General features: G+C 31.3%; 1 protein-coding gene across 2 annotated transcripts in view; it reads left to right on the top strand.

Moving 5' to 3' along the window:
* Window positions 1-14392, top strand: part of LOC129223992 (OTU domain-containing protein 7B-like) — a 72369-nt gene that overhangs the window by 51692 nt on the left and 6285 nt on the right. For both annotated transcript variants that reach the window (XM_054858383.1, XM_054858384.1), the window contains exons 4-8: window positions 1017-1253; window positions 5261-5359; window positions 9881-10008; window positions 12806-12930; window positions 13407-13708. In XM_054858383.1, coding sequence (XP_054714358.1) covers window positions 1017-1253; window positions 5261-5359; window positions 9881-10008; window positions 12806-12930; window positions 13407-13708 — 891 coding nt within the window. The remainder of the gene's footprint in view (window positions 1-1016; window positions 1254-5260; window positions 5360-9880; window positions 10009-12805; window positions 12931-13406; window positions 13709-14392) is intronic.

Below are 14392 nucleotides of genomic sequence, written 5' to 3'. Positions count from 1 at the left end.
TGTTCTTGTGCTTTCCAAAGCAAATGATCATTGTCATTCGTTATTAAGAATGGTTCTTGCAAATTTGGGAAGCCCAGTGGCTCAGTGGTAGCGCTTCGCGCTCCCACACCACAAACCCGGGTTATGCATCGTTGACTCAGCCCTTTATCCCTTCAGTGGGTCGATAAAATGAGTACCAAGTGTACTTGGGAATCAAACACTGAGGGTTCCGCATTAGGCAACCAACTAACCGTAACATCTCCCTTGCACCCTAAAGCGCCTAGTCAGAAAAACTGAGTTAGGCATAGTAGACCTTGGCCCTCACGATCTGTCATGCCACAGGGTTTGGTTTTGTTTTTGTTGCAAATTCGGAGGATCGTAGTTGAAAATTGTTTTCTAAAAAACTGATCCAAATATATTAACATTCTATCTATGTTTCAGCCTGTGAGATTCAACTTCATAAGAGGTGCAGCCCTTGAGTAAAAGAATGTTGGGCCCTACTGATATGAATATTGTTGTTAGTGTTATTGGTATTTAATAACAATTTTCAGTCGCAAGTATTCAAATGTACTTCGTAGTTGCCTCTTTGAACAACCAAATAAATACCTGCACCAGCAGTTAGACCATGTTAGTTGTAAAATTGCAAACGGCCAAGAACTTGAAGGTTCTTTTGTAACGAAATATTTAGTTTTGATGCTCTGATTTCCAAAACTAGGTGCCACATTCAGCACTTAAAATTTTGATTTAAAAAACTGTCAGTGCAACTTGCAACTGAATAAATAGGAAGAAACTTTCTACAAATGTTCCGCCTTTATGTATATTTTTTTTTCTTGTATGTATATTATTTTAATTTAATGGAATTTTTTAGAATGTTATATATGTTTAATCTACGAAAAATGGCTCCTAGATATTGCATTTCAATGCTCATATATTTGTATTTTTTGAAGTTCGTATATTTGCTTTAAAATTTATGTAATTTTGATGTGATAGTTTAAATCATTATTTGGTTCCTATGTATATTCTTTCTTTCTTCATAGGCAAAAAGCTCTACAGAGGGATATCACGCACTACTGATAATTTTTGCATGATTTCTAAAGCTCGGAAAGAATTAGATGAAGATTTTCAATCTGGTTTCAATGTTCGACCTACTTCCTTAGAAATTCCTGAATATACTTTTTCATTGCCAGATTTTTCTGCATTTCCTGAAAATTTGAGAGAATATTTAGAACGTGATTTAATAGAAACTGCCACTTTAGTGTCTTTAGAGCAAGCTGGTGAGAAATAAGTCTGATTTTTTTTCTTGTTTTATTTTGCAAAATATAATTTCTTTTCTAAAAATTCCAGTTTTTATTTGTTAATGAAAGTTATACCACATTTCATATTTTGGAAACGTAAACTGTGAAGACTATTTTTCCAAAAAGCTGAGCTTTTGCAGAAAAGAAATATAGTATCTACAATTTAGAAATGTGTAACTTGTATTAATTTTTTCAAGTTTGTAACTGAACAGATAAATGCTAATGATACCAAATTTTCATGTCCTAATTTCGAACCCTGCTTGGGAGCGATAGAAAAATATACATATGCAGTGGTAAAGAATGGGCCAATGTTTGGTTTTTAATTATTGTAATTTTTTCTAAAACTCTTTTTAAAGCTCAGAATTGTCTGTTTAGCTGCTTCACTCATTTTTTTTTTTTTTTTTTTTTTAAGTTATAAAGTTGGATTCAAAAATGTCTATCAATGCATCTAATAAAACAAGATGTTTGTGTGTGTATTTGTGGCGCTCATCCTGGGAAAATGGTAAGGCTAAGAAAGATGAAATTTAGTACACTGGTGCAGTTTTTGCCAAAGATGTGCATCTTGGGCTTCGAATTTTGATATTTTAATTAGAAAAAAAGTTATTTGATGTTTTATGTGTTTTTTTGCACTTTTTAGTACTTTTTATTACATCAGACCCCAAACCAATCACACCACACAACTATTTTTTGCACTATAGTGCAGGAAATTTAATTTTAAATATGATGAATGAAAAAATTTTGAAAATAGTGCAATTTTTGTATTTTTTATAAATTTTTGAAAAAACCTTTATTTTGCATTTTTTCTGGGTTTAGTTTTTTTCGAAACCCATCCTGCAAAAAGTATTGAACCCTCAATTCTAAAACTTTAGTTGGTAATAGTAAAAACATTCCGTCCCCTTCAGAAGAAAAAAGTTTTTTTAAAATATGCAATTGTTTTTTTTTTTTTTTTGCAATTTCTTTAATACAGAGCACAACGCGAGTTGTTCGCTTGCCGGCTGAGTTCGGAACTTACCTCATCACGTGATCCAACTGAAATCCTTTGCCTTTTCTTTTTTTTTAGTTTTTTATCTTTTTGCAAGCACTACATTTTGCACACTACAGGGAACAAAGAGCCTTTTTTTTCTTTTGCGGACTATTTTAATTAAATATATAAAGCCCGCGGTTTTTTTTGCATGATCTTTGTTTCTGTTACAGATTGGCTGTAGATTAGGTAGATACAGAGATAGATCGAGATTGAGTGGACAAAAAATGTTTTTTTCGAATTGATACTTATATAAATAAAAAAGATTGTTAATTACTGTCAGAGGTAGATATGCATAAATCGTATAGATATAGATAGACAAATACAGAGGTTGATATAGTAGATGGACAGCAAGAAAGAGACATGCCTGTCATTTAAGGAACTTCAATGGCGTGTCAATGCCCCCTTCCCCACACACACACACCATGATTTTGAAAAAACAATGCTTTCACATAAAAGTGAAAGTGCTTTTTGTTATTTTTCGACAAAATTTGCATGAAGAGTACGCTGTTCGTGACTCCCCTGCCCCTCCTTTACAAATATTCCAAACGACGGAACTGGAGATAGATCTAAAAAGCATTTTATTCAAACTACCAATGATGTAAATAGATATAGATTGATTGATACCGCCACGAAATTTATTTAAGTAGCCACCAAAGGTGACAATAATGGCATAAAAAGGCGAATGATAATATTGATACATAGAGGAAAACATTGATTAATACCGTTGCTAAATTGTCTAAGCAGCCGCCAAAGGCGACAACCCTGGCGCAAAAAGGCGAATGGCGTAAAAATGTGGACCAGCTGGTCGCCACAGGTGGCTAGTAATAAATAAATGAATGATAATAAAAAATAAAAATATAGAAATTTGGCCCATTCATCCCCACCCATGGGGCTGGATGTGCGATTGAAGGAAATGAATGGACCACTAAATTAATTCAATGAAAAGATTTGGAATTAATCTTTTATTTACTAAATATTATAAAATGAATAGCACTTGCCATGATATGACACATTAAAATTTTATAAACATGAAAAGTGATGTGACTAATTGTAGCAGAAAGTGACTAAATAATGAGACAGTAAGAAAGAAAGAACATAAAATATGCATAAAAATAATAGATGATACACATTATGATTTAACAAAATTTATATTTTTGAACATTAATATTAAACGAGTGTTGTAACAGCTTGGTTATGTTCCACCAGTGATTTCTGGCCGTGGTGACTTGCTAACAATGTCTTCAAAATTCACAACACTGGCATCTGATAGGTGTGGTCAACAACTGGACAGTTCATCTTAAAGATTTATTGAGTTTTACTTATGTTTCTAACAAATAGCTAATATTTCTTAGGGTTAAAATGTGCAAATTAATTTTTAGAAATTACTATAAACCTATTCTAATGGAACAGTAATCTAAATCTATGACAGGCAGATATGTTTCATGTTAAAGAGAAAATTTAGAAATTAGAAAAAAAAAATATTTTAGTGGCCCATCCATAACCATGATATAGTGGCTCATTCAGCCCTATCTATACTTCTGAAATATATTCAGGTTTTTTTAACACATTAAATTCAGATAACATAGAAATACATATTAAAATTAGTTTACAGATATGGAAAGACTTCTAATACACATATACGCAATAAAATAACAAATACTTTTTTAGCTAGTTCAGGGGTCCTCGTATAACACGATTAATTCTTTCGGGGTTGTATTGAAACTGTGTTATATGAGACGTTTTTATAAATGTTTTTTTTACTCGTTTTTTTACCTAATTAATCATGTACATATCATAAATCATGTCTATGTGTACCGTGTTATATCGAAACCGTGTTATACGAGCCCTTGAAATAATGTAAATTAAGGACTGTGTACTGTGTTATATCGAAACCAAATCCTAAGGTACAAATTTTATAATAGCTGAAATTTCGGCTCAATAGAACATACAAACAAAAACCGGCAACCAGAACAAACAATGGCAACATACAATGATTTAAAAACAAGAGTTGCTATAAAAGATAAAACTTAACTATTTTACATATTACAAATCAAAACTGTTATACACAACAAGAAAAAACTTTATCTGCTTTTCTTTCTGTACTAAGAACAAAACGCATTCCATAAGAAAAAAAAATAAATAAAAGAAATAGAATGATTCGATTTATTTTATTTCATATTTTATTTTGACTACATTTTTTATTCATCGTTAGCCAAATTTAGCTTATGTTTAATCCTAATCTTATTTTCTTACAATACATTGGAAACAAAATAATATTCACCTTTTTGCTTTTAGAACACTGATGAGAAAAATCAAGTATGTATTTAAAAGTTAGTGTAATATGGGGAAACCAAACTATTGAGCCCAAGACACAATTTCTCGTAAAATTTTCATAAAAACAAAGTAAAAACTTATTACAATTGTTATCATACATTTTTTTAACAGTGTATTGAACAAAAGTTAAATTCTTTCTTTTAAAATTTGTGGGACATCAGAACCGTGTAGTTGTACTGTGTACTATTGATACCGTGTTATAATAATCACAAATTTGATACCATGTAATATCGAAACCTTGTTGTAGAAATACTGTGTTATACGAGGGACGCCTGTATTTATTTTACTGAAAAGGGAAAAAATTACTTTTCACTACGATTCTTGACCATCCTACTCCAGTGGAAAAGTGACTACTCTCAAATAATTGAAAATGGAATGAGTTTAGTAGTACAAATAGTTTCATCTATTGGTGGCCCCTAAAATAATTTTATGCAAATACTTTTTCATATTTTGTTAGTAGCCCATTCATCCCCACTCATTACCACTCATGACCCATTCATTACCACTCTCCCCTATATAATTTATGTGTTTTTTGTAAGTATATCATGTTGTAAAAATTTTGTTGTTAAAAAATTATAATTAATGCAATATAATTATTTTCTGAGCATAACTATATAAATATATTTAGGGCGCTTAAACTGGTGGCATTCAAGAAAAATAAGCAGAAGGTTATGGCCTCTGTCTACAACTGGTGATGGCAATTGTCTTCTTCATGCAGCTTCTTTAGGTATATTTTCCTTTTTTTAATGTTTGGTTTAGCATTTATGAACTGTATTTTGAGTTTACGTTGCTCAAATTACTAGAAATTCACTGCATAGCTCGTCATTGCATCTGCTATCTTAAATATTAATTCATTTCCTGATGAAGAAAAGAGGTAAAGTCACTGACACATGTACAACATTCCCTTTTAAACAAATAATGAGAAGTTTAGTTTAAAAGCACTATCCAAATGAGGAAAAGAGTTTTTAAAAATTCTATTAAAGTAAGGATAAGAGTTTCTTAAAATCTCCATTAGATGGAGGATGATGGCGCCTAAAAGTTTGCATGAACCCAAGGAAAACTACCTGAAAATTCCTATTTGAATGAAGTCAGCCGTTCCTAAAGCTTTCCCTCTGAACAAGGGCAACAGTTCTTAATTAAGTTCAGTGCCTCAACATTCCTCTTAGAATAACAGCCATGAAAAATAAATATTTAAATAATGGCACTGATCTCTAAAAATAACTAATAGAATGAGGACAACAGTTCCTAAGGAGCATTAAGTGTCTCTAAAAATCAAAATAAAAGTTCATATTGTCATCTGTAAGTAAAAATGAAGTTACCAAAGGAAAGAAAAGAGAATAAAAGTTAGTAATAGCAAGATAACAAGATAAGACATGCAATTTTGAAAGATTTGGGAAGAAAGCAGAAGATAAGTTTAAAGCCAGCCAGGGGGGGGGGGGGGGGGGAGGGACTGTAATTTAATGAGTTCAATTTGTCACTTTATATTTATTGTCTGCTTAGCTTTTGAGAAGCACTCAGTTCAATTGGAAGGACTAACTCAAAAAAAAAAAAAAAGGTTTTTGTGGTTTTGAATTATATACTGTCTCCTTAATTATAAAACTCAACAAGGATATGATCAGGCAAAAGTAAGAAGATAGCAAGCTATTTGCAAGAAAATAGTCATAAATAAATAGCTACATACATTTGTTTGTCCTTAAAATTTAATGATGTTAATGTTATAGAATTGTATAAAGTGTAAGTTCAAAAATTAACAAACAATTTTCATGCTTTTATACATTGGCCAACGAGTCAGTCATTGCTTTGTTAATTTTGCAGAATAAACATTAACATAATGGTTTGTTCATTGCTATTCCTTTAAGTGGGATATTCCTTAAAAGGAAAAAGTGCTGCAAAATTGGGTCTTCAACCTTTTACCTCCAAGGGCTGCAGCCAAAAATTCATAAAGCTTGCGGGCCACGCATCTGTCGAATAAGTAAAGTAGACTATTGGAAAAGTGAAGTGAAATGTTTCAACGTTTTATTAATTTCAAAGCAGAGGTGTGGGGTTAACAAATTTAAAATTAAAATGTTTTTTTCTCAAAAAAAAAAAAAAAAAAAGAAGAAGAAGAAGAAGAAAAAAAAAAGAAAAATTAGTGAAATATTCAAATCAATCTTACTTTGCACTTTCTTTAAAATATAATGAATCAGAATGATGGTCTCGTGGTGCATAACCATGCTACAAAACCCTCCAACAGTAATGATGTTTTTTTTTAAATCACATTATTGGAAGAACTTAAGTTACATTACGTTTACATGAAATTTGGTATTATTTTTCAATAATTATTAATCTTTAAATTAAGTATTAAAACTTCAATATTTGAAAGAATTTGTGTTATTGCTATTCGTAATGTATTTTGGAAATGTTATTTGTCATTTGTTTTCTTCATTTGACTAAACATGTTTGCATATGAGGCAGTGAGACGCAAAGGGATGTAAGTGGACTTTTTAAAGTTTCGATTAAAACCCATTTAAAGTTCAGACCTTAGGTAGGCTTTCATAGATTTTTTTTTTTTTTTTATTCATGGTGTATAGCAGGACCTACAAGGGATACTAGTATCATCTCACCTACCATTTGCACAAATTATCTCAAAATTTTAAATTTTAGCACTTACATATCTTTGCTTCTCACTGCCTCAAATGTAGGTATTTCCAAAGATAGAAGAAAAAACAATGCATGTTACATATTCTTAGTACGGAATGTGAGGCAAAGTGAAATGGTTAAGATGACTGACTACCAAACGGCACGAACTTGAGGGTCACAGATTTGGATAAAATCCTGGATTTAGGTCAGTTTCCACTAGTTATGAACCCATGTAAAGCGGTTTGACTGCATAGGCCTTAGTTCGGCTGAAACGGGGGTCCAAAGTTGCTATTTGAGTCCAGAAAAGCAATGGTTTTCCTTTGAAATTAAACCTTTTTTTACGCTTCTCTTGCATTTGCATTGCAGAAAGAGCCAATTAAATGCATTCACAACATAGAATAAGTCTCCCCCCCCCCCTTTGTTGTATTGACTAGAGATGCCGAATGTCTTGAGAGGGTAGATATTGTCCCAAAGTTTCAAATTCCAATGAAAATGCCATTACAATTCTGGAAGCTTGCAAATCAGTGTGGTTCAAGCGGCAAAAACTTGAGAGTCACGAATCTGTATAAACTTCTGGATATAGGTCAATTCATACTAGATATCACCCCAGGTAAAATAGTTTGAGCGCATAGGCTTTAGTTCGGCTGCAATTAGGTTCTAAATTTACTTGTTTGGCACCGGAACTGCAACAGCGTTTTCTTTGGAATTTGAAACTTTCACAAAATATTTGCTCTCCTTACATCTGCCGCGTCTCTTGTTAGTAGGGATGGTTAGCGTAGGGATGGTGGAATTTGCTCTATGCTGTGAATGCATTCATTTGGGTGATACTGCAATGAAATATCAAGAAAAGAGTTAAAAAAAAGGTAAATTTCAAAGGAGTCAAACTAGAATCTTTGGACCCCCATTATGGCCGAACTAGAACCTATGCAGTCAAACCGCTTTACATGGTCTCATATCTAGTGAGAATTGACTTATATCCAGAATTTCGTCCAGATCCCTGAACCTCAAGTTCATGCCATTTGGTAGTGAGTTTTTTCAAAATGAACAAATCGGAAATTTATTTTTAAAATTGCAGTACATAAAGAAAGAACATTATATTTAATAATAAAACTTTTATTGAAACAGTATTTTTTATTTTTGGCTGTCTTCAGAAAAGCAAAACATTTTCACTTTTTTTTTTCCATGGGGCAAAGTGAAAAATAAAATATTTTTCTAATGAAATGTTTTCTATTTGATTATGAAACATATTTTTGATCAAAAGAAATAAAAGGTTGAATGAATAAATGAAAAGATAATGAAACAAAAAGCAAATAATTAAATGAATACCTGATATATGAAGAAAAATAAATGAGTGAGTAAAAGAATGAATGAATAAGAAAGTAAGTGAATGAATAAATAAATAAAGTAAATTACTAAATGAAGGAATGTAAATGAATTAATTAATAAATGAAAACGTATGTGATTTAGATTAAATGATTGAGAGAGTAAATGAAACAAACTAGTTCACTTTCCCCCGTATGTATTCGATCAATTGCATAATTCATTTAAAACACAAATGAGCTCAATATTAACTAAATTCTTGCTGCATTGAATATTAGGAGGTCTCAATTAATATTTCAAATGATAATAACAAGAACTTTTGACTTACAATATGAGGATCAATTTTTAAAAATTGCCTGTATTACCAAATGCTTTAATCTTCAGCGGTATTTTTTTCCTGACAGGAATAGACCATATATGGTTCTACATAGTTAAAATAATACCAGATAGGTAGAGCTAAAAGCAGAGTAAATATTTCACCATTTTACTTTGCCCCATGCTCCCCTACTTGGTTGGGGCACATATTTCAAATAAAAGTCAATTAATTAATGCATTTCAAAAATATATTTTACTGCAGAGTCACTCTGTAGATCTACAAATTCTCATTGAAGTTTAGGTGGAACACTATTCGTGTCCAACGAAAATGTAAGAACATTTCCATGAATGGAAGTCTGCAAATCTGCTCTCCAATTCCACCCTCAGATGTGAAATGCAGTGTTGTAATTGTCAGAGTCTCATGTAGTTTTATTCTACAACTCTGTCAATTTCAGAAAGCGAATAGTATTTTTATCTCATAGTTTTTTCTCAAAAGCTTTCACATATTCATAAAGATAATGAACAAGTTGGACTTTTCCCAAAACCTTTACTCCTATTCTGCTTTCCCCTTAAAGCTTTTTTTTTTTTTTTTTTTTTTAAATAAAATTTCACACTTATTTCGGTCATTTTCTTTTCTTTCCTCTTGTTTCTCTGTTTTGAAGTTTCATTTTTATCTTATCAAAAATGCTTCCCAGACCAAAAAAAAAAAAAAAAAAAAATGGTGAGCCATTAGTGACTTGCCGGTCATAGGTTGAAAGCCCCTACTTTAAATAGTTAAATATGATTAATTAGAGCATTTGCTTCATGCTATAGCTATTGTAGGGTACATGGTACTTTTCCTCTCATTGTTATACTGTATGTTAGTCGTTTTTAGAAAATGGAGCAAATTCAAAATATACTGCATTTGTTCATTCCATTTATTAATTTGTGCTTTAGTTTTTTGATTTAATTGTTATTTTTTTAAATAAATAAATTTATATGTATGTATACTTAGGAATGTGGGGATATCACGACAGATTACTAACTTTAAGAAAAGCACTTCACTCTCTGCTAACAAATAGCTCATATACGGATGCGTTTTATAGAAGATGGAGGTGGCAAACAGCTTTGCAAAATAAAGAGGTAATTTCATCTCTGCTTTTAATAAAAGGAAGTGTATGTCTGTGATGCCTAAACTAAATAATTGCTCCCAGCATGCAAGTAGTGCTCTATAGTTGATCTAATGCATTTTGAATACTTAAATTTAAAATTTAGCAAAGGAACTTTTATTTTAATATTTCGTCCATTTTAAGGGAATTTTTGCTCAGATTTTCTCGTGGTATCCCTAATAGCAAAATTTCTTGCATCAATCTTGACAGATCTTGATATTATACTGACGGCGTCAATATTGACGTGTTTCATACTGCATAAAGCTTGCATAAAGATTAAAAAGCAATATTACAATAACAACACGTATGCAACATTGCATTCATCTTAAAATATCAATATTGATATTACCTTACAATAACAACATTGCATACATATTGACGCCGTCAAGATGTATTGATTTCATGCTGTCGCCGTCAAGGTAATTAGTACACAATAGAACAGGTGGACCTTCGTTGATACTTGCGCATGCGCACAGTTCTTTCTACCCAGCATCCCTCGAATTGCTGGCACATCTTCCTCCTTCGACCTACGATTTCAGTCGGTTCAGAGGAGCTGCACGTGGCGTTGTCGTTGCGTTCTTTAGGCTTCGTTAAGTTGGTTGCTTAGTTATTAGTGAGGAATAGTATTGTTTTAGGAATAACTTATGAATGACTGATAACTGCATTTGTTTATTAATATAGTACTAAAGAAGTCATATCGCAGACGATGTGCGATCAATAATAGAAATGACCGAAAATAACTTTTTTCGTCCCTAGACTTCGAAACGAAGGACATGAAGCCCAGAATTTCGTATTATCACTTCAAACTCATGAGTAAGATTAATTTTATTCAATGGTTATTTATGTTATTCTTTAAGATAAATTCATGTGTTTTGTCCATGGGATATTTTCAATGCTGACATCCATTTGGAAATGTACTTCATTGTATTTATTTACTTATTTATTATTTTGCTTTCTTTATTCTTAAATGTGTTATAAAAACTTCCGCAATTATTCCTAACTAGGCATTTTATGTCTTTATAATACAATTAGAAGCATGAATTTATAAAATAAGTCAAGTATTACGCAAAACGAAGAAACTTTCATTTTTTAAATTAAATTGCGAGTACTATTAATACCTTTATATGAATTTCCGATCAGGTGTCAGCTTTAAGGAAATATTCTTAGGCTAGAAAACAATCTTGAAGAATAACAGAAATAATTACAGAATGAAATTTAATTCTCGAGTTTCAAGTGAAAATAATACAAAGAAATAAATAGATAAAACACCTTGCAAACGTGCTGATTTCATACTGTCATGTCAATGTATCCTGACATTTTCCTGTCATATCAATACGTATGCAATATTACAAAAGCAAGATCATCTTGCCTAGACCTTGATTTCATGCTGTCATGACAACATCTTGATATTATCCTGTCATATCAATACGTATGCAAGATTACAAAAGCAAGATCATCTTGCCTAGACCTTGATTTTATGCTGTCATGACAACATCTTGATATTATCCTGTCATATCAATACGTATGCAATATTACAAAAGCAGCCTACCTTGATATTTTCCTGATATTATGTTGCATACACCTTGTCAGCCAATATTGTGGCAGCCTGCTGACAGCATAAAGGGAGTAACATAACAACATTGAGGCAGCATTAATGCAAGATGATTTTTCTTGCATGTCAACCTTTATGCAATACTGAGGCAAGATATTTTGCTTACTGGGATAGTTCTTAAGGTTCTATAAAAACATAAAAACAATGCTCTATAAGATAATACTAATAATAATGACTAAAATGGCCTTTTAATGATCTGATGTAATAAGCTGCTGAATTTTAAGAAAATTTCAGAAAAGAAAAAAGCTCTGTCTTTAAATATTTAATGAATTAAAATTCATGTATCCGATATTCAATACTTATTATACAGAGTGGTCTTTAAGAGTTTTCTGTGGTTACAAGACTTAATAGTACAAAAACAAGCATAATGATTTAGATTCTTATGCTTGTTGTGTTTCTTTGTAAAGAAGATGATCAAAATATTATTTAATCTAGTAGCTTCATTGTAACCGCTGCTTGTTGTCAAAAACTGGAAACGTTTTTTAACACTGAACAAAAGATTTTTTGTGAGCTTGAAACAAGTGTATGCAATATTTTTAAAATTTGTGTTTCAATGCGATTGAATTTGTTTTCCTTTATCTTGCTAAAAGTTAACTTTTGTTTTTTAAAAAATGACTCATATATTAGCTTGTTCATTGGAATCAAAGGTTCAACATACAAAAATATTGAAAACAGTTAATAAAAGAAGCACAAACTCGCAAGCATTTGCAAAAAGGAGTACTGTTAGTGTTCCTTTAAATATATTTTGCAAAACTGAAATTAAATTTCATTTGCTGAAACTAAAATAATGCATTACCATAGGAAACTAAAAATATTTTTAAAAAATTCAGAAAGGGCTTTTGTTTGCTATAAACAAAATGTGGCTTAATATCATACAAAAGGGTTTGAATATTGTAGGAATTAACTGACCCTTGTTATCATAGTATCAGTCTTAAAGGGTGTATTGTCCATTCCTATGCAAAAAATACTTTTTATTACCCAGGATCAAGGGTGACTATCACCTAACAACTAATTACTCTTATTTCAATGAAAAAAAAAAGGTAATTATTTTGAAGTAGACTGTTTTGGAAGGGACTGAGACACAGAAAGAATGATTTTTGCTGTGTGTGTGTTTTTGTGATGAAGTGTTGTAATTTCACTTTACTGATTTCTTTTACAGGCTGGTTTAATACTGTGTGAAGAAGAATGGGAAAAAGAATGGATAAACTTACTAAAACTCTCTTCTTCTGAGCCACGCCAGTCCAGCATTCAAAAAAATTCGAATGAGCAACTTAGTACTTCTAAGTAAGGGTTATTTATTAGGTTCAGTACATTAGTTTACCAAAATTTTAGAAAATAAAATTCAATTAAAAAGTTTATAAGGACATTAGGGAGAGCTATAAAATTATTGCATGCACATGTTTTGGGGCGACAACAAACCCGTTTCTTTCTATGAAAAAAAAATTTAGCTTATACATGAAAAGGCATCATACAAAAGCTTCTGCATGGCAACTTTTGTCTTATGTCTTTTCATTCATGACATCAACTCTTTTGCATTGAGAAAAGGATTCCTTGTAACCCCGACACACATTTGCAGTTATCTGCAAATTTGTGTGATTTAACATCATAATATTTTCTTTTACTTTTCTTCAGCTTATTCCTTTATTTACTTATTCCTTATTTTCTTCTTACTTATTCCTTTATTTCTTAGATAAAATATTATTTCCTGCATTTTATTATGCAGCTAATAACCTTTTTTTTTTTTTTTTTGGATTTTCTAGCAATGGAACGCAGAGTAATAGCGACTGCCAGTTAGAAATATATGAAAGTTTAGAAGAATTACATATCTTTGTTCTGGCTCATGTTCTTAAAAGAGCTATAATTGTGATAGCAGACACAGTTCTCAAAGATGTGACTGGGGAGCCTTTTGCTCCTATTCCATTTGGTGGTATTTATCTCCCACTAGAATGTCAACCATCTGAATGTCATCGCTCACCATTGTGCCTCACTTACGATTCTGCCCACTTCTCGGCTCTTGTTCCTATGGATGAAGAATGTGATGAGACATCATCTGAACCCAAAGGTGTGGCATTTAATTATTATTGTAAAAAAAAAAAAGAAAAATATGTGCTGGAAATGGATTACTTGTGCCTAGTTACAAGATAATCTATTTGGTTATTTTTAAGATACCAGTTTTGAAAGAAATTTAAGCTGCTTCTTTGTGAAAATTGTATCTATTTTGGAACATTCACAAACCTATTTAGTTAGCATACTAAAATTTGATCTGAACTTGTTAGATATTCAATTATTAAATTTTCATATTTTTGTATGTAAAAATTTTGTTGTGTTAGAATATGGAATATTGTATATTTGGAAGAATTGAAATATTTGGTTGAAGGTGTTGATTGCTATAAAAACTATTTTTTAAGTCAATAAATTTTGAAGATTTTAATTTTAAAAACTGAACTTTTTAAATCTATAACCAGGATTCTGGCCTGAGGATATTTGGGTCCATTAGCGGACCCTTCACAAAAATCCGATCAACCAAAACGGACCCTTCACAAAATTTTGATAAACAAGGATGAATCTTTCATTTTGTTTATTGAAAGAGCAAACCTGAAAGCAAAATAACGCATATCTGAAAGCATAATAACGCATATCTGAAAGCATAATAACTCATAGTATTAGCTCTGATAAAATAATTTTGTTTGTTTTACCACAGCTAATTAGCAGCAGTGTTGTTGTAAACTTTTCTGAAAAGGCTTTG

The sequence above is a fragment of the Uloborus diversus genome, chromosome 6 (assembly GCF_026930045.1).
Source record: "Uloborus diversus isolate 005 chromosome 6, Udiv.v.3.1, whole genome shotgun sequence".
NCBI lineage: Eukaryota > Metazoa > Arthropoda > Arachnida > Araneae > Uloboridae > Uloborus > Uloborus diversus.
This window is presented reverse-complemented; position numbering and strand designations above follow the sequence as displayed.